The sequence below is a fragment of the Macrobrachium rosenbergii genome, chromosome 25 (assembly GCF_040412425.1).
Source record: "Macrobrachium rosenbergii isolate ZJJX-2024 chromosome 25, ASM4041242v1, whole genome shotgun sequence".
Classification (NCBI taxonomy): Eukaryota; Metazoa; Arthropoda; class Malacostraca; order Decapoda; family Palaemonidae; genus Macrobrachium; species Macrobrachium rosenbergii.
Window position 1 is genome coordinate 18,908,821 of NC_089765.1, and position 22,500 is coordinate 18,931,320.

The 22,500-nt window shown below is 37.1% G+C and overlaps 1 protein-coding gene across 9 annotated transcripts in view; it reads left to right on the forward strand.

The window, feature by feature from the left end:
• The window catches only part of ASPP (Ankyrin-repeat, SH3-domain, and Proline-rich-region containing Protein), a 391,037-nt gene that overhangs the window by 102,330 nt on the left and 266,207 nt on the right, over window positions 1-22,500 (forward strand). The window contains exons 1-2 of one of the 9 annotated variants that reach the window (XM_067127011.1): window positions 12,372-12,389; window positions 20,539-21,427. The exons of the other annotated variants lie outside the window; for them this stretch is intronic. Coding sequence (XP_066983112.1) covers window positions 21,392-21,427 — 36 coding nt within the window. The 5' untranslated portion in view covers window positions 12,372-12,389; window positions 20,539-21,391. Of the gene's footprint in view, window positions 1-12,371; window positions 12,390-20,538; window positions 21,428-22,500 lie in introns of those variants that run through there. 9 annotated transcript variants of the gene reach the window in all.

The following is a 22,500-nucleotide window of genomic DNA, read 5'->3' on the forward strand; positions in this document are numbered from 1 at the left end:
AAGAAAAACACTTTCCGAGGTCCCCCCCCCCCCAGGTCATTCGAGGGAAGGAAAAATGAAGGAGAGAAAAAATTTTGAAGTGAAAAGAGACGAGACAAAGAGACAAGATGACAACAGCTTGACACCAGACACAGAGAAGTGATTCTGACCCTCGAATGAACCCGGTGAAAGCTGTTGATTTTACGTTTCAGTAGAGCAATAGAAGTCTTTTATAGATATGCCATATTCATTGCATAGAAATGTATACATTGAAAGCATTTTTAACAAATTGTAAACATTAAACACGCTTTATTTATTTCATATCGTTAACACGATGTCTGGACAAGGCGAAATAAATAGGTTTTTTATTTTTAAAAATGAGGCAAAATAAATCGGTATTTTTCTATAAAGATCATGTAAATCAGGTTTTTCATATAGATAAGACAGAATAAGTCACGTTTTTCTTATAGATAAGGCAAAATGAACAAGTTTTTTTTCGAATAAATAAGGCAAAATAAATCAGTGTCTGTTCCTATAAATTTGGCAACATAAATCACGTTTTTCCTATAAGTAAAGCAACATACATGAGAGGTTTTCCTATATGGGAAAATAAATCGGGTTTTCCCCTATAGATAAGACAACATAAATTGAAGGGTTATCCTATATGGGAAAATAAATCAGGTTTTTCCTATAAATAAGGAAACATAAATCAGGTTTCTCCTATAAATAAGGTAACATAAATCAGATTTTTTCCTATACTATAAGTGAAGCAACATAAATCAGGGGTTTTCCTGTAAGTCAAAATAAATCAGGATTTTCCATGTAAATAAAGCAGCACAAATCAAAGTTTTTCTCGTAAATAAGGCAAAATAAATCAGGTTTTCTCCTGTAGTTTACTTTGAACTGGTTTAGGGTTTGCAATACATTTTTCAAAGGTCATATGCTTCAAAAGCTGGGCATATCAGTCCTCTCTCTCTCTCTCTCTCTCTCTCTCTCTCTCTCTCTCTCTCTCTCTCTCTCTCTCTCTCTCAACTGGTGTTTACATGCATATAGTTTTGTCTTTAGTCGATTTGTTTGTCTTTATGTATTTATATAATACAGCACTCGGCTTCAGCGACCTTGTTATATATTTAGTCTTATAAGAATCCTATTTAGTTGAGGCTGCATTTGACTGATTGCTCAAATTGAGTACAGCTTTATTAAATTTTCCGATTTTCTTTTCAGTCTTTCTTATTCTTGTTGCTTTAGTTAATGCAAGAATACTCCACATTGATGTGAATATCCATAACTGTGTGTTGGTAATGTAATACAGTGTATTAACTGTGTTAATAATAGCATAGCCGGTAGCTTTCAAGAGATTACGTAGCTGTCATCTTCTACCAATAATAATAATAATAATAATAATAATAATAATAATAATAATAATAATAATATAGAGAAAAATAGCTTATTTAAAAAGAACATGAGAAAATATTTTTAAAAGTAATAGAGATTATAAATGGAGAGAGAGAGAGAGAGAGAGAGAGAGAGAGAGAGAGAGAGAGAGAGAGAGAGAGAGAGAGAGAGAGAGACTGCAGATGACAAAGTACACATATAAAGAAAAGAGAGAGAGCAATACACATACGAGAGAGAGAGAGAGAGAGAGAGAGAGAGAGAAACTGCAGACCAGAGACAGAAAGTGTATACCTATAGAAAAGAGAGAGAATACACATACGAGAGAGAGAGAGAGAGAGAGAGAGAGAGAGAGAGAGAGAGAGAGAGAGAGAGAGAGAGAGAGAGAGAGAAAGCAAACCCGTGGAATAAGAGAGGGGAAGAATATCGAGTCCATATCCCCATTGTTTACACTCACTTAATAAGATTAATCCGTCTTCCATATTCCTATGTCATTCCCAAACGCCCTTCAGGTCCTCAAAATCCTTCGTATCCGAAATACTTCCTCTTTTTTTTTATCCGTTATCTCGCTTCTCCCCCGAATCCTTCAGGATTCTAGTAGGATTTTCCATAAGGCGTCCTGAAGGTCTTAGGGCAGAGTTTGCATTTTTCTTAAAGTGTTTGTTATCGGGACGAGGGATTGAAGGGCGTGTTTTCGAAAACGAGAACGCGGCAAAAACATCTACACCGGTTTCGAAAACAAGAACACGACCAAGTACGCTTGCTTCGAAAACAGGAAACCTGCACTGGTTCCGGAAGCCAAAATCCTACGCTGGTCTCGAAAACAAGAAATTTACGTCTTCGAAAACAAGGACACGGCAAAAAAACCTAAACCGGTTTCGAAAACAAAAACACGACAAATACACCTACACTGGTTTCGAAAACAAAAAACACGTACATCAGTTTCGAAAACAAAAAAGACCTACACTGGTTTCGAAAACAAAAAACACTTACACCGGTTTCGAACACAAGAACACGACTAAACACCTACACCAGTTTCGAAAACAAGAACACGACTAAACACCTACACCAGTTTCGAAAACAAGAACACCACAAAAACACCTACACTGGTTTCGAAAACAATGTCACGTACACCGGTTTCGAAAAGAAGAACACGAGAAAAATCACCGGTTTCGAAAAAATGAACACGACAAATGCCCTACCCTGGTTTCGAAAACAGGAACACAAAAAAATACATCAACACCTGGTTTCGAAAACAAAAACACGGCAATAAAACCTACAAAGGTTTCGAAAATATGAGCACGACTAAAACACCAACAGCAGATTTAGTTTTCCTTGGTATCTCCTTCTTGCTCAAAGAATAGACGATAAACAGAGAATATAATAAATGTTTGAATCAATACAAAGATAAATTGGTAATAAATATTTATTTATATTTAAATATTGGACAAATAACTCCCAGGCAGTCTTTATTACCATTTCAATACGTTCTCCGAATTTTGCTCTCTCTCTCTCTCTCTCTCTCTCTCTCTCTCTCTCTCTCTCTCTCTCTCTCTCTCTCTCTCTCTCTCTCTTCGTACAATGAGAGAGAATTAAACGACGGAAGACAAACATCGAATGGAACACGAATACGGAAAGGGAAATAGAAGAGAATAAGTAAAAAGAATGAGGGAAAAAAAAGATAAGGAAATATCAGGGAGAGGCGAGGGAATCAACGATCTTAATGGAGGATTCTGGAATGAGAGAGAGAGAGAGAGAGAGAGAGAGAGAGAGAGAGAGAGAGAGAAGAAAAAAAGAAGAAGAAGAAGAAGAAATCTCACTTATAAAGACTGTATAGAGAGAGAGAGAGTTTTTTATTACCATGGATTATTTTACCCATTTTACAATCTTTGTAAAATAACGAAAAACAGGCATTATTATTATTATTATTATTATTATTATTATTATTATTATTATTATTATTATCTTTCAATTATTTTTTATCTATTTATTACCGTGGAATTATTTTACTCATTTTACAATCGCTATAAGGTGACGAAATTCATTATTATTATTATTATTATTATTATTATTATTATTATTATTATTATTATTATTATTATCTTTCAAACTATTTTTATCTAATTTTGACCATTTTGTCTTTCAGGTAAGTGATGAAATCATCGGTGACAATTTCTTTGCTCTAACATTTGGTATGTATACGAAATTGGTATATGTATGAAACATGTATACTGATTACATATTTTATACGTATATAAAATATGCCAGACTTAACACCTCACCCCCTTCGTTATATGTATTAGGAAGACATGAGACCAGGGGTTATACAAATTGGCGAATATAGCAAATAACTTTGTTTTAGTAATTGTACTCAGATTTGTTTGTTGTTAAATTGTTATTTCTCATGTTTTCTGTTCTTCTCCGGCTCTTGGCATCAAAAAATAAATTCTATAATTTCTGAGACAAAAATTCGAAATTCCCAACACAATGGTACCGTGATAGGGAAACGAAGAATTCAAATTGCCTGTAATACATAATATATATATATATATATATATATATATATATATATATATATATATATATATATATATATATATATATATATATATATATATATATATATTTCTGACGCACACCGGAATCGAACCCAGGCTTTTCAGTGGAAAGGCAAGGACGTACCACCTGACCCCCTTGCCTTTTAATAATTGAATTACCGGGGTTCGATCCTGATGTGAGTCAGGAAAAATTCTTGTTATGCACGGGATTGTGTACTGAATATATATATATATATATATATATATATATATATATATATATATATATATATATATATATATTTCATTTAATGAAATCAAAGTTTTAAGAGCGCAGTCTTGATTGCATGTCCGACCCTGGGAGAAGCCCATTTGCGAGGCCGAGCAAGAAGTTTCGGGAAAAGTTTAAGTGGCGACGCCAGGGGGAAGTGATTCCATCAGTCAGCTGCCTAGTGAGATGGGAATTCCTTCTGGAATGAGTAGAAGATTCCCGGAGATCCCATCCCCCTCCCCAAGTTAGTTTTGTCAACTCTCTCTCTCTCTCTCTCTCTCTCTCTCTCTCTCTCTCTCTCTCTCTCTCTCTCTCTCTCTCTCTCTCAGTCGTCAGCTGGACCAGAAGTTAGCGAGGTGAATCTTCCCCATCCCCCCCACCCCCATACGCTCTCTCTCTCTCTCTCTCTCTCTCTCTCTCTCTCTCTCTCTCTCTCTCTCTCTCTCTCTCTGGCGAGGAAGGGAAGGTCTTGGTTCAGTGAGATTTTGGATAATTTTTTAAGCAAAAATAATTTTTTTTCTCTGCCTATTTCCAATATAATTTCTTTTAAGAAAAAGTCATTTTTTTCTTTTTTATTTTGCTTTTTTGTTAAGTTTTGTTAGGTAATGGGGGATTTAACACTGCCTCCTTTTGTATCTGAAACAAGAACGTCAATTCATGCCTTTTGAAAATATTGCATTGCAATTTATCATTGAATTTTTCCTCTTTTAAAAACGAAACAAGCAAGGCTACTTCATGTTTTTTTTTAATAATCTAAGTTTAAAATTTGACTGACAGCATGAGTTTAATCGGTGTGTGTTTGTATTTTGCATAGGTAATTAAGAGTGGTATTTCAATAGCCTTCAGTAAGTGACCCCCAGTCTTCTGAATCATGAGTTACAAGGAGATTGTGAGCTTGCGCGCATTTGTGGGATCAGTAATATTTTTCTTATATTTATTTTTGCTTTTATGTTTATTTTCACTTCTTGCATTACTTTTTTTATGAGAATTTGATCAAAAGTGAAATTGCGTTTGTAGTAATTAACATTTTTTTCTCATTTTTATTTCTTTTTTTACAGTTTTTCACTTGTGGGATCAGTAGTACTTTACTTATTTATTTTTGTTTTTATGTTTAATTTTCACTACTTGCGTTACTTTTGTTTATGGGAATTTGATCAAAAGTGAAATTCCGTTCGTAGTAATTAACACTTTTTTAATTTATTTGTTTTTTTTTTACAAAGATTTTCAGTTCCTGTACTACTTTTATTTACTAAATGCTATCAGAGTGAAAACTGGATTCGTAATAAATAAAATTATTTCATTTACTTTTTTTTTTTTACAATGATTCCACTTCTTGCTTTTTTTTTCAATGATTCCACTTCTTGCATTAATTTCATTCATGAGAATTTGGTGAAAATGAAAACTGCATTATTTACATTTTTTAATATCATAGCATTTCCTTTTTTTTGTAAGTACACGTTGCTTACGTTTTAGTAAAATGTAAATAAATGACAAAATATATTTGTATTTATCCTTACGACAAGTAGTTGGCTAATTCTCCTCCCCCAGAGAGAGAGAGAGAGAGAGAGAGAGAGAGAGAGAGAGAGAGAGAGAGAGAGAGAGAGAGAGAGATTTTAATCCTTGGCAACACTCAAGTTCTCACGAATAATCTTGAATCTAATTAACCTGTTTAAATGAACACAAGTTTTTATATTGACTTCCTTAACGTGAAACGAATTATTTTTTTACTCTCAAAAAGAAAAGAGAGAAAGAGAAGAGAGAGAGAGAGAGAGAGAGAGAGAGAGAGAGAGAGAGTACAGAAATCTGTGCTGAACTGAGCAATTCGTAGTTACTCTCTCTCTCTCTCTCTCTCTCTCTCTCTCTCTCTGTGGGATTTTTTAACACTGCTCATTAGTTTTCGTTGTTAATTGTTTCCCAGAAATTTGTATTGAAGTTCCTCAGTAATTTGATTTCCACACTAGTTATCTCTCTCTCTCTCTCTCTCTCTCTCTCTCTCTCTCTCTCTCTCTCTCTCAGAATTTTATTTACACTTCCCATTAATTTTTATTATTAATTGTTTCAAAGAAATCTGTATTAAAATTTTGCAACAATAAGTTTACCAACTTTCGTCTTTCATCAGTCCTTAGTGCTCTGCCACCGAGACAGGCAAAAAAATAAGAAGAAATTCGTAGGGAGCGATCGCCCAACTCTGATGCTGGATAAATCCTCGGCCGTCCCACACTGTGAAACTCTAATGAGGCTCCATTCAAAACTTTGCCAGGGCCAGGACCTCTATCTCTCTCTCTCTCTCTCTCTCTCTCTCTCTCTCTCTCTCTCTCTCTCTCTCTCTCTCTCTCTCCCCCACTTACATACAGTGGTACCAATTTCGGGTCAAAATCGAGGAATTCCTGAACAAGGCGAAAAATAGAATAATATATTTTCGTTTTGTGCTGATCTAAGTATTGAATTATGTACCTGGTTGTTAGTCGAGTGTTATGATAAGTAGAATTGGAGAGAGAGAGAGAAAAAAAATATATATATATATAAGTGCGTGTTCATATATATATATAATCATCATTGTGAAGTAATTCAGGTATATTTCGTTCCTGAGAATGTGATATATTTTCGTTTTGTATACCTATCATCATTGATGAAGTAATTGTTCAGTGAGAGAAAGTGTGTTCAGTAGTGAGAATGTACAAGTATATCATCATTGTGAAGCAATTCTCAGATATTCTCTCTCTCTCTCTCTCTCTCTCTCTCTCTCTCTCTCTCTCTCTCTCTCTTTTTTTTTCTTATTAAAATCACTCTTCAGAATATGTGTGTGTGTGTGTGTGACGACTCTTTTTTTTTTTTTCTTATTAAAATCGCCCTTCAGACCTCTCTCTCTCTCCTGAAGGAGAGAAATAGTCCAGTAATATTTAAGTGAAATGGATGGGATACTTAATTGCCTTTGGCTATCCCTCCCCCTTTCCTCTCCCCCTCCCCCCTTCCTTCCATTCTCCCCTCTCCTCATCTCCTTCCGTTCTCCTTTCGACCTCTTTCTTGGCATATTTCTCTTCAAGGGATCCAATTGAAATTTGTACCCTAGGTAACTCTTTATTTATTTATTTTTTTTTTTTGTCTTTTTGATATTTTAATTTTTGTATTTTTTTTATATTTTTTGTTCGGTTGTTATATATTTCATTATTTCAATTCAGAGGGAATATATGCATGTTCATGTAAGTGTTTATCACCTGTTGACCTGTTTAATTGTATTTCAGTATCGCTTCCTTTGTGTTTGTGTGAGTTGATTATAATATAATATATATGTGTGTATATATATATATGTATATGTGTACTCGTGTATGTACATTTAAATGTGTGTATATATTTATATTGAACTTTATGTACATACCTTGATTAGTCATGAGTTTTCTCTTGTTCCAAGTGGCACTTACAAGGAAAAGTTTCTTCAGAGACATCAACATTGATTTAGAAATAATATAAACTGTAATGGCTGTAAGTATATATTAGACAATTGCTCACGATGGGAGCAGTATACAAAACATTTTATATTTTCTTCAGGTTTCGATTTTCGCACTTTTATTTACTTATGTCCAATTTCCTGTAAGATGACTGACTTAAAAAAAAAACACACAAATAAAAAAAATACGTCAATTCCACCTTGTGACAGATAAATCCCAGCATAATCCCACTAAATCCCTTTGTGGATTTACTGTGATCGTCTCCCAGCCATTTAATATATTTACATAGTCAAGCAGTTAGCAGGAGGATATTATATTCTACACGAGTTATCCATATTTTGATTTTTGTATGTCACATCTAGTCCTTTTAACAATTTCACTACCCAGTAATTTCCATGCCTTATTTTACGCCTTTCTTTCCTTGCTAGTAACATGTATTCTCCAATTCCCTCAACATGACTACACCACCTCAAAGCCTTGACCACTTTTAGTCTGTTAACTTTTTTTTTGCTAAGTCTTTTCTCAGCTTCTTAATATATATATATATATATATATATATATATATATATATATATATATATATATATATATATATATATATTAATAAAGGTTCCTCATATATACAGTATATGTGTGTATAAATTCAGGCTGTTTTCCGAAGCACACAAAAGATGATTGAAACATTTCCTGAACTAATCTCTCTCTCTCTCTCTCTCTCTCTCTCTCTCTCTCTCTCTCTCTCTCTCTCTCTCTCTCTGTTCCCCTTTCCTGAGGGCTTAAAACCGTTTCATAAGAGCCGTTTACTTGCGGATTGTATTGGAAAGGGAGAATTTATACCGAGCGTGGGCAAATCCGCTTGCCCTTCTCAAAGGTAATATCTTCCCATAGAACCGTTAATCTCTCTCTCTCTCTCTCTCTCTCTCTCTCTCTCTCTCTCTCTCTCTCTCTCTCTCTCTCTGAAGCTTTCGTCGAGTAAAAGAATTATTAAAAACTAGTTCTTGACCACAGACTGTTTTTATCTCTCTCTCTCTCTCTCTCTCTCTCTCTCTCTCTCTCTCTCTCTCGAGTAAAAGAATTATTAAAAACTACTTCTTCACCACTGACTCTCTCTCTCTCTCTCTCTCTCTCTCTCTCTGTATGTTATACATACATGTGTATTCGCATGTTTATGTAAATGTTTATCCGTAAACCTTTTCCTAGACGGTGGTCGCTTATCTCAGAGAGTTTGTGATGAGGTTGCTAGCCTCACTGTGACTGTAACCCACAACAGGTAACTAATTACTAGGTACATAAATCATTGCATAGGTAGACATAACCAAAATGAATTCTTCAGTTAAAGGAACTCTCCCTAGTCAGATAAATGTTATCATAACCACTTGATCATGAGTACCTTTTCACACACACACACAAACACTCTTACAAACCCCTCCCCCTCCATCAAGATATGCTTGCATGCTATTTATAATACAAGCACATGCATGCCTTCAACAAAAACATCTAATCTTGTGAAGAAATCGTGCGATGATATGCCATTCTGTTGCGTGATTGTGAATAACTGGCAGAGATTAGGCTCGATTCAGTTCCAAGTGTTCCGGGTTCTTCGTTCAGGTGTGAAAAGAGAAGGTTTTATCAAATTTTGAGGCTGTTTTTACGTATATTCATATTTATATATCAAGGCGATGACTCTAGGAAGGGTCGTCCTTGTGGTTTTTCTGGGAGGAATTTGGGGGGGAGTTGCTAAGTTGCTAACCTTATGCTTTATTATCCAGCCGGGCGGTGATTCGGAAGTTGAGTAACCATCAGGTACATAAATACTTGGGTCTACGGAGACATCTTAGGTTTTAACACCTTATACACACACACACACACACATATATATGTGTGTGTGTGTGTGTGTGTGTAATTGTACTGAGTGTGCCTTATTTGTGCTTGTATTTCCTTGTTTTGTGTTTGTTGTGTTTTTTATAATGACGCCAAACAAGTGTCACAGCCTTACAAATAATTAGAGAGCCGTTAGATACTGTGCTTCCAATTTTATCTGTTGAGGATGTATAGCATCATTATACACCATTATATTAACAGTTTTCACTGCATTTGAGGTTAGTATTATCTTGTCTTTGAAGAGGACATTAGAATTATACTTAAATATTCGTATATTTTCTTAAAGGGTATCTGTTATTATTTCCATTACCAGAGAGTAAGTAGTCTAGACTCTACAGCTTGCAATGAAATTTTATACCCAGTTGGTACCATAAATTTGACTTATATTTATATTTAATATTTAATATTTTATAACCTCTAAGTATGCACTTGATTAGATGAAGAAAACCACATTTTAATCTAGCCCCAACAGAGCATTAAAAATTGTGGCAGGAACTACTTTTCCAATTACATGATCTTGAAACAAAGAAGTCGAAGAAAATCTCGCCTCTCCATTTCACCAATGGGTTTGTTGTTCTCTCTCTCTCTCTCTCTCTCTCTCTCTCTCTCTCTCTCTCTCCAGCCAAGTGAGGAGGAGGAGGAAGAAAGACCAGGGTTGAGTGAGGTGTCTGGAGTATAATAAGTTGCCTTCTTATATAAAAGCTGAATCGCCGCTATATTTCACGTTGGGCCGGCCATACTTTTGGCCTGGGTTGACCTAAGTAGATTAAAGTCAACTCAAGTGGAAGATTTAACGGGAAATGTTCCTTTCCTTAGATGATAAATAAAACTAGCTGGCAACTATAACGGTCAGTTGGGTTGTGGGGTGTGGGAGGTTGTTGGGGGAGGAGGGGGGAAGGTTTGCGCCGTTCGAGCTCCTTGTTACTGGTCAGGTGACCGGTTTACCATTTTTTTTCTTTAAGCCTTTCAGTGCTATTAGTTAAAATTATAATTGCTTCTTTTATTCTCACAAGAAAGAGCGCCGTTATTCTTCTCCCAGTGATCAGTTTTCTATTACAGGTCGACAGCAAATGCCCAGAATTCTTCTTTCATTTTAGGTATTGAATCCAAGGCAATTATCGTGCTTGGCGGGGCATTTCTTTGTTGGCCGAAAAAGCTCGTTGTTCGTATCAACGTTTTCTTTTTAGGAAGGAACCCGGCAAGGAGGTTCCTTGAAACCCTGGTTCCCTCTCTCCCCCACCCCTTTTTTTCTGAGACATTGGCGCCCGGAAGAGATATATCGCCAGTAATTTAAGGGAAAACGGCATATTGAATATTTTTCCACCTTTATGAAAGTTTCTGACGGATTTTTCCAATGCTGCCATGCATAGAGATGGCTGTTTCTTCTCCGGCAGTATCTTGCCGCCTTACTCATGTCCCGAATAAATTCACGTACTTGGTTTCAAGCCTCGCTGTGACCCACGGCCGCTAGTACCTGATCCCTAATGTCTGTCGCAGGTTTTTGAGTATTAAGCCTTTGTAATGATGTTGTAGGCCTATTAACTGTTCCCTTTTACTTGAGAGAGTAAACCACGACAGTAAATTTCTAGACTAAGAAAGTAAACCATGACAGTAAATCTCTAGACCAATCAAGAGGTTTAGACTAATCATGTTCATAATTTTTTTCAAATATATCGACCCGACATTACTTGGTTACCCTGAATATTTTGTATATACATTCTGTTTGCTTTCACAATATGAACTGAAGTAGGCCTATGTTAGTTCTTCACGTGTGTACTTGTGTGTGTATGTTTACTTTTATTTTTATATTCAGCACGTACATCACGCATTTGTGGCATATGTGTCGATCTAAAATCCGAAATAGTTGAAAAACGTGATAAAATAAGTCAGGAAAAGACGAAAGGTATCAAAATACAATTCGTAACCGGGGGCCACGAATATGAGACGCGGCGTGGAGTGACTCCAGGTGTGAAATTGAGAGAGAGAGAGAGAGAGAGAGAGAGAGAGTTGAACCAGTCGTGTTTATATCCTTTGAAAAATTAAAATGCTTACGAACTAACATGATTTCTGCACCTTGTAAGCGATACCCCTTTCATGTCAGGGTCCTTCGTCATGATGTGCACACTTGGTGGCATTAAATGTTGGGCTTTACGCTTCGTTTAGTGAATTTAGACTTCACACGCACACACACGGCGCTAGGAGAGAGAGAGAGAGAGAGAGAGAGAGAGAGAGAGAGAGAGAGAGAGAGAGAGAGAGAATTATAGTCTATAGAACTAGATGAATATGTTCATGACTTGTGAATCACCCTGTACCCAGTTTTACGACTGTAAAAATGTTTTTGTGTAGGTTTGTACATTTATACGTAACTGAATAAACATGTTAAATATAATAATGATATTAGAGAGCAGTAGAGGCATAAATAGAGAGAGAGAGAGAGAGAGAGAGAGAGAGAGAGAGAGAGAGAGAGAGAGAGAGAGAGAGAGAGTTATACTTTAAATAACTAGATGCATGTTTTCATGACTCACCCTGTACCCAGCTTTGCAACTACAAAAATGGTTTATATGTAGATATATACGTTTAGACGTAACTAGATAAACATATTAATGATATTAAACAGTCATAGAGAGAGAGAGAGAGTTATAGTCTACAGAACAAGGTGAATATGTTCGTGACTCACCCTATACTTAGTTTTGGGACTGATAAGAGCAATGCATATACTTAACTAAATAAACATAATAATGATATTAAAGAGCCAGAGAGAGAGAGAGAGAGAGAAGAGGGCATTCACGTTGTGAGGGGATTAAGGTTTTCCTTCAAGGTCAGCACATGGCTCCTATTCAGTTTTGGTTAGACGTCCAGCGAGTGAGGGCGAGACGGTGGTTGGTTGGTGCCTTCTCTTTCTCTCCCCTCTCCTTCTCTCTTTCCCTCACTTCTCTCCCTCACATCGGATATGCCTTCGGATATAGAGGTTTTCCTCCACCCCTTTTTTTTTTCCTGACTTCACGCTCGTGGAAGATTGAGGATTATTCAGAGGGAAAAAGAGATGGGAGAGAAACGAGTTTTTGTTTTTTTTTTACTTTCGTTCTTTCCAAAGTGGTGCATCAGTTCTGTGATTAAGTGAATCTGTGTGATTTAAGTGTTTGCGGTAATTGAAGTGTTCTTTTTTACTCTTAAGTGAATTTACTGCTCTATATTGAAGTGTTTTTACTTTGTAGTGATTTTACTGCTCTGTATTGAAGTGTTTTTACTTTTGAAGTGATTTGACTGCTCTGGGAGTTGGCGTTGAGTTATTTTATATTGATATATTTGTTAAGTGGCTTAAGGTGTAGGCCATTATAATAACTTTTACAAAATCTAATGATTGAAAAACGTATGTGATTTGTAAATTTGAGGCAGTTAAAATTTACTCATTATTTCGCTATATTTTAAAAGTGCAAAGGTGGCTTTTCCAAAACATACAGTGTTTTATTTAAATGTGAAAAGAGAACTCTTCACTTCAGACATTTTTGTCTGGAATTTAAAAGTTCAAAAGCGGCTGTTGTCAAGTGTTTTGTAGAAGTGTTCTGCATGAGCCAAGTGTTCCACACTGGCTTCTAGGAGTTACGTGATTATTTTCAATATATATAATGGTTTAGAAAGTGTGCCGCATGTAATTTTCAATTTCAGTTTCACGCACTTTTCTCTTAGAATTTAAAAAGTGCCAATATGTCGGTCCACCCAGTGTTGTCATGTGGCGTTATGCCGTAAACCCGAGCTGTAGACACTTAGTCCTATCGGTCTATGTAGGGGTCATGTGGTCACTCCATCGCCACCTAAGACCGTTGGAATTTCGTCAGAATTGTTTGTTTTTCCTCAGTCTCTCACTCCTTGGAGTTTTTTTTTTTTCTCTCCATAATCGAGGGATTTCTGTAGCGTGACCAGACCACAACTTGCTTTTTCATAACTGGGCAACTCTTAATGGGAAAAGAACATCTTTCTCGGTTACGTAACTCTTGAAGATACTGTTTCTTTGTTCTGATGGTTAGTTGTTGTTTTTTAATTTTGCTTGTTTTGATGTAGTTTTCCTTCTCTTGAGCTGTGGTTGTCTTTTTTTTTTTTTTTTTATATTGGAAGGGAATTCTTTGTTCTGAAGGCTTGCACTGTGAGATTTTAACAGCTCCTTAGAAAGTTCTGAGTCTCAGTGGAGAAAATATTGATTACATCTTAGACCGTGTTTAATGTAACATTTTATTTTATTTATAAACATTTATATATATATATATATATATATATATGTGTGTGTGTGTGTGTGTGTGTGTGTGTGTGTGTGTGTGTGTGTGTGTATAAATTATATATTGGTTTGCAGAATTTGAGAAATGTAACCTACGCTTGAATTTAAACATTTTTCCCTAAATACCTATGCATGAAAGTTAACAATTCACGTTGATTCAAGAGTTGACTTTATATATTGTTATTAATCTATCTAACTTGCAATCACAAACACATTTCCTGCTTTGATAATCATAGCCTTTGCGATGTCACAGGACATCAACAAATCACTCAACGAATCGACCTGTTTATACTCCCAAACAGCTCTTGAAAACGTGGGTTTTGGAGAGAGCCGTCACGATTGCGTGAAGTCATATATTAAGCCATTTAGAGCCTGGCATCGCCATGTGTCAGTTGTCGTGTCAATGTCCAAAGCACGACTCTCTGCACGTCAGCTGTGGTGCCATCAAGCGAACTACATAGCGTGTAACTAGGACAGGACAAAATGTGTTTTAGACTTGTAAACAAAGGAACTGATTGCTTGCACATTTATCGCGGATAGCGATTGATGTGTGTGTCATGTTTTGTTGTTCTGCACAATTTTTTTATGGGTCTGACTAGACTCATACAAATAGTTAGTATTGAATTGTAAATGTATTTTTTATCAAAATATAGAGTATTTTATCAGGTGATATGAGTCTAAAGTGGTAATAAAAGAAATAGAGCACTCTGTAAAGCTGTTTCCTTTTACATCTTCGATACATTTCTGGTGTATCACTAGCCATTTTGAGTAACACTGTTATCAGCTGGTCCCTAGTCACATAAAAAAAAAAACGCTTATTCTTGTCACACATTGCTTGTACAAAGATTAAAAGTGAAAAATATTGGTATTCATGTGTGTGATAAAGCCTAAAGTAGCTGTAACCTGTAGTGAGTCAGGCTCTATCACTGGATTTCAGGGAACTTAATGAGTCACTTGGTTGAAACTTGGAAATTTCTAAGGGTTTCAAGTAGTGAATATTTGTGAACTTTGAAGCATTTGCTGGTGGCATAAGTAGCTCTGAAAGCAGACTATACGTGAGAGTAGTGTTCAGTAGCATTTAATAACTTTGAAAATGAAACTAGGAGAGATGTAGCAGTGAAATGCTTATGTACTTGGTATCATCTGTGAGTACTCAAGGTAACGCCTACTTCGACCGTCAGAACGTAGACGTCCTAGAGTAAAGTGCTTCAAGTACTTAAAATGTTTGTACTGTTGAAAAAGCACCTTAAAGTCGTTCAGAGCCTTAATGGCGAAACCAGTATGCCCAAATAGTGCCGTATGTCAAAATATGTGAATTTAAGGATCGTTCCGAGCTAACAGGAAAGTCAGAACTAGGAGGAAATTCTTGAACAGTGCCAAGAGCCAGTGTCATTTCTGGTTACTCCCAGAGTACATTCTTCCCTTAGCAATATTATTGTCTTTTAGCCTTCTCTGATGGTAGCAACGGACTAAGACAACGAATTGTTTTGTTATTAGGGAATCTGGGACACTCAAACTTTTTAAGAATTAAGATAAAGACTAACACCAAAGATTGAGAGAGTTCATCAAGGAATGTAAGCCTAGGTAAGCCTAGTTCCTTGTACAAATTGGATAGTGCCTTCTGCATAGCGGTATTCATAGGGTACTCATCCATTCTGTAATGTTTATGGTGTTTTTATGCCTCACCATTCTCATGGCAGGGCATATGGTGTTGGCTATGCCCGTTCTTTAGTCAGTCTTTCCCGTTTTGTATGTTGTGAGATAACCTCATAAAACGTCTTGTACAAATACGTTTTGGTGATTTGGTGAGAGCGTTTCAGTCTTACCAAAAATCTCGACCTCACTTTATTTTTATTTTACTTTTGGCTCACTTTATAAACACCTTGAAGGCTGTTTGCATAACTGTAGCTTCATATATACAGAGGCTCAGCCTTGCAAGAACACTTAAACAATACCAAAATGTGATGACCTAGAGTCCTAGACCTAATATTTCTCAATTATGCAATTAGTTTTGCTGGAACATTGTAGGCCTGTTTCTTAATAAAAAGCATCCACAAATGCATCATGGCAAGGACACTTCAGTCAGACTTAGATTCAGTGACCTTGAGGTTCCGTTTGACCTTGACCTATTTCTTGATTTTGTGATTAATTCCTTTTCTCGAGGACCATGCTTCCTTGACACTTCAGTTCCAAAGAAACCGAAAAAATACCTTCTTTAAACTTCTTTATGTCCTAATGACGTGTTTCTGTTTTATTAGTTATATATTTTCTAGCATTTTGCGCAGTTTTTTTAAAGATTAGATGAGTGACTGGACAAATCAAAAAAGATATTGAGCGTACAGTATATTATGTGTGTGATGGTCATATAGACAAACAGGAGCTAAAAATAATTGCACTGATTGATTAGATAAATAAGCTTGCGCTGCCGCTTCCCTGTAAGAATAATTGATATAACTTAAAAAAAATTGTAATTGTGAAGTTTTAAAATGATAAAATAGGCCAACAAGACGACATTATACGTCAGACCGGGCTGACACGAACTCTCATTCCCCCTCTCTCTCTCTCTCTCTCTCTCTCTCTCTCTCTCTCTCTCTCTCTCTCAGGCATCAGGTCGAGTAACATTTCGTAATCATTAGACCCGTGACGACATCTGTCGCGCTTCAACACCTGTCGTTTCCCAAGGGCTTGACGAGAAGAAGAAGAAAAAAAATAACACCGCCTCCCGGGTGTCAGGAATGTTGTGATTTGTTACGTTTTCTATTTTATGTTTTTGTTTTCCGTTTTCTATGAGGCCATAAGCAGGAATGTTATAGAAGCCTTTTCTTGCAAATCTAGTGCTATTTGATGTTAGGAATAAATCAGCATGAGAGAGAGAGAGAGAGAGAGAGAGAGAGAGAGAGAGAGAGAGAGAGAGAGTTTTCTTGGAGACTAGTATTATTTGATAGAAGGAACAAATCAGCAGTTGAGAGAGAGAGAGAGAGAGAGAGAGAGAGAGGTAACATAGGTGCTCAAAACGGTTCTACTGGCATTTTAATAATTTGCTTACATTTTTATCTTTTTATTTATTGATTTATTTTATTTTCCTCATTTGTGATGACTGAACGCTTCTTTCTGTATTTCCTATTACCCTCTGTTACTCCTTCCATACGAATAGGGTTCATGTTGCGAATAATAATAATAATAATAATAATCAGCGCTTTGTCAGAGTGCAAATATTGGGAGGGCTTCGACGAGGTATTCTTCAGCCTCATCGAGGTAAATGGTTGCTCAAGTACCTCTCTCGCACACTCTTGGTTTTCTGGGCAAAGCATATTTCATTGCCACTTCCATTAAATTGATAAAGTTTGCTGCAAACCTCAGTAACTCTCGGTATTTTACTAAGGCAGGGGCATTTTAGCCGCGACCACTACCCTCATCTTTCCAGGGTATAGGGACCAGCATGGCTTTATAAATTCTCTTAGCTTTATTTTATTATTATTATATTATATATATATATTTATCTCTGCCTTTTTTATTATTATTGTCTCTGTTCTTCAGCCTTTTGTTTCCATAAACCTTTATCTTGCCTTCGGATTTTTTTTTTTTTTTTTTTTTGCAGAGAGCCTGGTACCTCTCTTGTTCTTGAGGGGGTTAGGGGAGGGGTACCTGGACTAGCAGTGTCTTCAATCTTTCACGAGAATAAAAAAATGAACGAAAAAAGGAACCTTTGTTTTGGGTGGAGGTATCAGGAAGAACTTTAAGGGATTAACTCTTCTCTCTCTCTCTCTCTCTCTCTCTCTCTCTCTCTCTCTCTCTCTCTCTCTCTCTCTCTCTAGTGCCTGCCCTAAAGGGGGGAGAGAGTCCCTGCTTGCTCCGTTGTGCCTTTGAGGTCAATGGATCTGGTACGCAATATGAAGAGGTTTGCTTGGAGATATGCATAATGAATGACTCTCTCTCTCTCTCTCTCTCTCTCTCTCTCTCTCTCTCTCTCTCTCTCTCTCTCTCTCTCTCTCTCTCAGATAATCACCAACTTCCTGTGGGTTGGAACCAGTTTGCAAGTAATCAACAAATAATCTTTTAGGGCCATTAATTCTGAATGTAGGTAGTCACTAAATCATTCACGATAAGCAACATTGAGTCTAGTCATTACTTGATTGGGTGGCAACCAATGAAAGCTGCTGTGACAACTCTTGGGACAAGGGTGTAAGGCTAGCAACCTCATCCCAGAAATAATTGCTAAGATGCTTTCCAGAGACATCGAGTTTCTGATTATTATTATTATTATTATTATTATTATTATTATTATTATTATTATTTACACCTATTTCAGTACCTGCAGGTAGTATTTGTTTCCATTTAACCAATCATCTATTCCTGGTACCTGTATAATGTTTCCAGATAAATTACGAAAAACTTATCATGCAGAATTACACCGCAAGTCTTGCCAAGGAGAGGGAGGGGGGGGAGAAATCTTTTTTTTTTTGGGGATGGGCTTAATACATGTAATTACACCCCCTAATTAAGTGGTGAAGGTCCACCCCAATTACAGTCGGATTAATGACTTAGGAGTTTTTTAAATGGGGGCAGAAATAACCTTGGAGAGACTTTTTCATTTCTTATCTGGTACATTGCAGACGTGTGTTTTGTTTTCTTGTTGTGTGTGTTTTGATTTGTTCGTTGTTTTTCGGTTGATTGTGGATGTTTGTGTGTGTGATGGTGTATGTGTATTTGTGTGTGTGTGTGTGTGTTTTTGCACCTGGTAAGCAGTCAGCTTTAGTGTTTTGTAATCAGAATGGCGATATCTACTGTAGAGCTACTAGGTATAAGTAAAAAAATGTGTATATATACATATATATATATATATATATATATATATATATATATATATATATATATATATATATATATATATATATATATATATATATATATATATATATATATATATATATATATATATATATATACCTTGACCTATTCTTGGAGGTTACAGGTCAGTTTTAAACCTAGAATTTTAGAATATTTTTTACTCTATTTCTTAGAAAATAATAATAATAATAATAATAATAATAATAATAATAATAATAATAATAATAATAATAATAATAATAATAATGAAAATCAATAAAAGGGATAAAGAGGATAGCATTATTATTATTCATCTTCTGAATAATAATAATAATAATAATAATAATAATAATAATAATAATAATAATAATAATAATAATGAAAATGCAAGTCAACAAAGGAACAAATACAGTGCACAGTACAAAAAAGCAGCAAAATATCAGGAGAGCCAAAGGAATGCTATGCACCTGTGTGGAAGTGCAACTGTTTTTGTTATGTTAGTAAGGTAATAGGACTTTGCTGTTACAAAAACTTACCTGTTGCCTGTGTAGAATGGTTCTTTGTCTATGTTTCTCCATCTGTTTGTTTTGTATAATGGCTGTTTACCTATGTATTGTTATAGTTGTTTCATTTTGTTGTGAAATGTGATTTGTAAGTCATGTTTCGTTGTTTGTCTGGGAATAGGATTGGCAGTAGGATATCGGTATCCTTCGCTTCCCCCCATCCTACATGAAGCCCATTGTGTCTTCTGGAGAGCCTGGCAACCTTCCTACAACCCCAGTCCCAACCCCTTACAACCCTAACCCTCAACCCTTTACAACTTCAACCCCAATCTCTTACAACCCCAACCCCTTACAACCCGAACCTCTTACAGCCCCAACCTCTTACAGCCCCAACCCCTTACAACTCGAACCTCCTACAACCCCAACCCCTTATAGTTCCAACCCCTTATAACCACCAACCTCTTACAACCCCCAACCCCTTACAACCTCAACCTCTTACAACCCCAACCTCTTATAACCCCAACCTCTTACAACCCCAACTTCTTACAACCACCAACCCCTACAATCCCCAACCCCTTACAACCCCAACCCCTTGCAACCCCAACCCCTTACAACCTCAACCTCTTACGACCCCAACCCCAACCCCTTACAACCCCAACCCCTTATAACCTCAACCTCTACAACCCCAACCCCTTACAACCCCAACCCCTTACAATCCCAACCTCTTATAATCCTTACATCCCCAACCTCTTACAACCACCAACCTCTTACAATCCCCAAACCCTTACTACAACCCCAACCTCAACCCTACAACCCCAACCCTCGCAAGAAAAGAAAACCCCCAAAGAACTGTTGCATCACTGTTTACGTCCCGTCCGTGACGTCACGTGGAATTGTATACAGATCGAATGAGCCACTCAAGGCTTGAATTCAACACACACATACGAACACATTCTTTCCCCCCAACACCAACACTCCTCCACCACCAGCACCACCACCACCACTAGCAAAAGACCCTTGATATATATAGGGTTTCCCTCGTAATTCTGTATGATGTTGATGTTTCTGTTTGGGCGGCGGCTCCAGTCATGGTCTAGGAATAGACGCACAGTTTTCTCCTCGAGGGAGAGTTTTGATCGAGTGTGGATTTTACGGTCCTGTTTTGCTTGGAGAGTTTGACCTGTGGGTGTTTTCATTCAAGTGCTTTCGTAGCTCTTGACTCTGCTTGTGTGGCCTGAGGTTCAAGTCCTTCAAGTTGCAGTTTTGTTCAAGCAAATCTCTCAGACGTTTTAAATCTTTTCACGCGGGGTTCAGTGATTGGTTGGTCGGGCCTAATGATATAGGCCTATGTATCAAGTAACCCAAAGCATTTTCTTTTTGATATTCGCACATCCATGAGTGAAAATGATGACGTTTATTGCTTGATTTGTAGTGTTTCACTTCTGCCCGGTTGTTGCACAACGGCGAATTCAATCGACTTGATTGAAAAGTGAACTGACAACCCGGAAAAGGCAGCAAGTGCAACCTTACGACTTCGCCAGGGAAGAAGAGGAGGGTCCACTCATCACCCAACGGAAGCTACTTCTCCTCTCTCACTCCCTCCTCCCTCCCTCCCTCACCCAGTCCAGGGGCTTACACACACAGACAGTGTGATGTCTGTGCAATGATGTCGGCCGTCTGTGAAGTCAGCGCCGAGAGAGGAGAAGGAAAAACGTGTTTGTTGGGCAGTTAAGAGGAGAGGAACGACTCCATTCGAGTGTTGTTCGAAGTGAGAGGTCTTCTTGATGTTTACAGATCGAATGTGATCACTCACCTCCTACCTCCCCACCTCTACCTCACCCTCCCGTAGACCCAGACATCCCTCCCCCCCTCCCTCTCCTTTGCCTTCTCTACTTCCACTCTGGGCAAACCAGTTTTCCTCCTTCGCTCATAGAGCATATCCTTTCCTATTTACTCTTTCTTTATTGTCTTGATACCTATTTCTTGATATCCTTCTTTTCCTCCATTTATAGTCCTGATATCTTCGCCTTATCCAGCCCTTAATTATTCCTAAAAAACTCATTTATTCTTATATCCTCTTTATATCCTTCTCAAGCCAAGTAGCCAGTTTTCCCATACTCTCTCTCTCTCTCTCTCTCTCTCTCTCTCTCTCTCTCTCTCTCTTACCCAGCAGTGTCTCTCATTCCTCATCCTCTTATCTACATATCCTACGGTTCCTGCTACTCCCCCACCTTCAGGACTCCCTCTCCCCTCCCCCCCTTTTCAGGCCAGACTTCCACTGCAAAATGAGGAAAACGTCTCGGGACGGATTGCTCGACCCGGTGAGTGATTGCTTGTGTTGCTATTGCTTCTCCAGTCCTCCTCCTCCTCCTCCTCCTCCTCCTCCTCCTCCTCCTCCTCCCCCTCCCCCTCCTCCTCCTTTTTTTCTTCTTCTTCTTCTTTTCGCTTTAGTGGATCACTATTGATTTCCTTTAGTTTTTGTTTGTGTGTAAGGAGCCAAGACACCTTTTGGTGTCATAAGAATGATCGAGAAATGTGGATTTTGTAGTTATTGTAGTTTTGCTTTGTTGTGCTCTTGAGAAATGCATGTGCTTGTATGTGATACGTGTTTGTGATTGCTTTAGTTATCTTTTTATTTTTTTGTTTTATGAAATACGTATACATCATGGGTAATCTTTGGTGCTGTATGAAGAATTGTTGGCTAATACTATCTTGTATGGGAAGCAGTCACAAATGCTATGCAATATTTAGAAATATAAGGCCTTTATCACAAGACAAGTTTTCTTACAACTTTTCGCATTTTTCCGCCAAACTTTGTACCAAGTAGCAAATATTTTTAATATTCATGCAAAATCGAAGCTGCGTGTGTTCATTACAGGTATGGCGCTGAAGCTAGGCCTAAGATTACTTCATTTCTGTCACCAGTTTAGGCCTTTGTACTCAGTATTGACACTAAAACTAGACCTAAGGTAACTTAACTTTTGTCGCCATTTTAGGCTACTTTTGAACATTAGTTCATGTGATTAAATCAAGCATTTATTGGATGCTTGGTTTAAAGTTTGGCGACAAGGTGCTTAAAAGTGCCGGAAAGCATGCTTGTATGAAGACCACCCTAAGCGATGGCCGGTAATAAAGTAAGGAAAAGAAGTCACAAAAAAGTAAAAATTTTGGCTAGGAAAAAAGTCACATCAATTTACAGTCTTTTGTTTATGTTTTTACGGTAGTCCCTAACGAGGTTGTACTAAACACGCCGCAAAGGTGGATACATACCGGGTTAAAACCCGTGGGGGTCACTGTCTAGGATATATTTATGTGACTTTTTCCTGTGACTTTTTTTCTATGACTTTTTTACCTGTGACTTTTTTTTAACTGGATCTCCTAACCATGTGTGTTG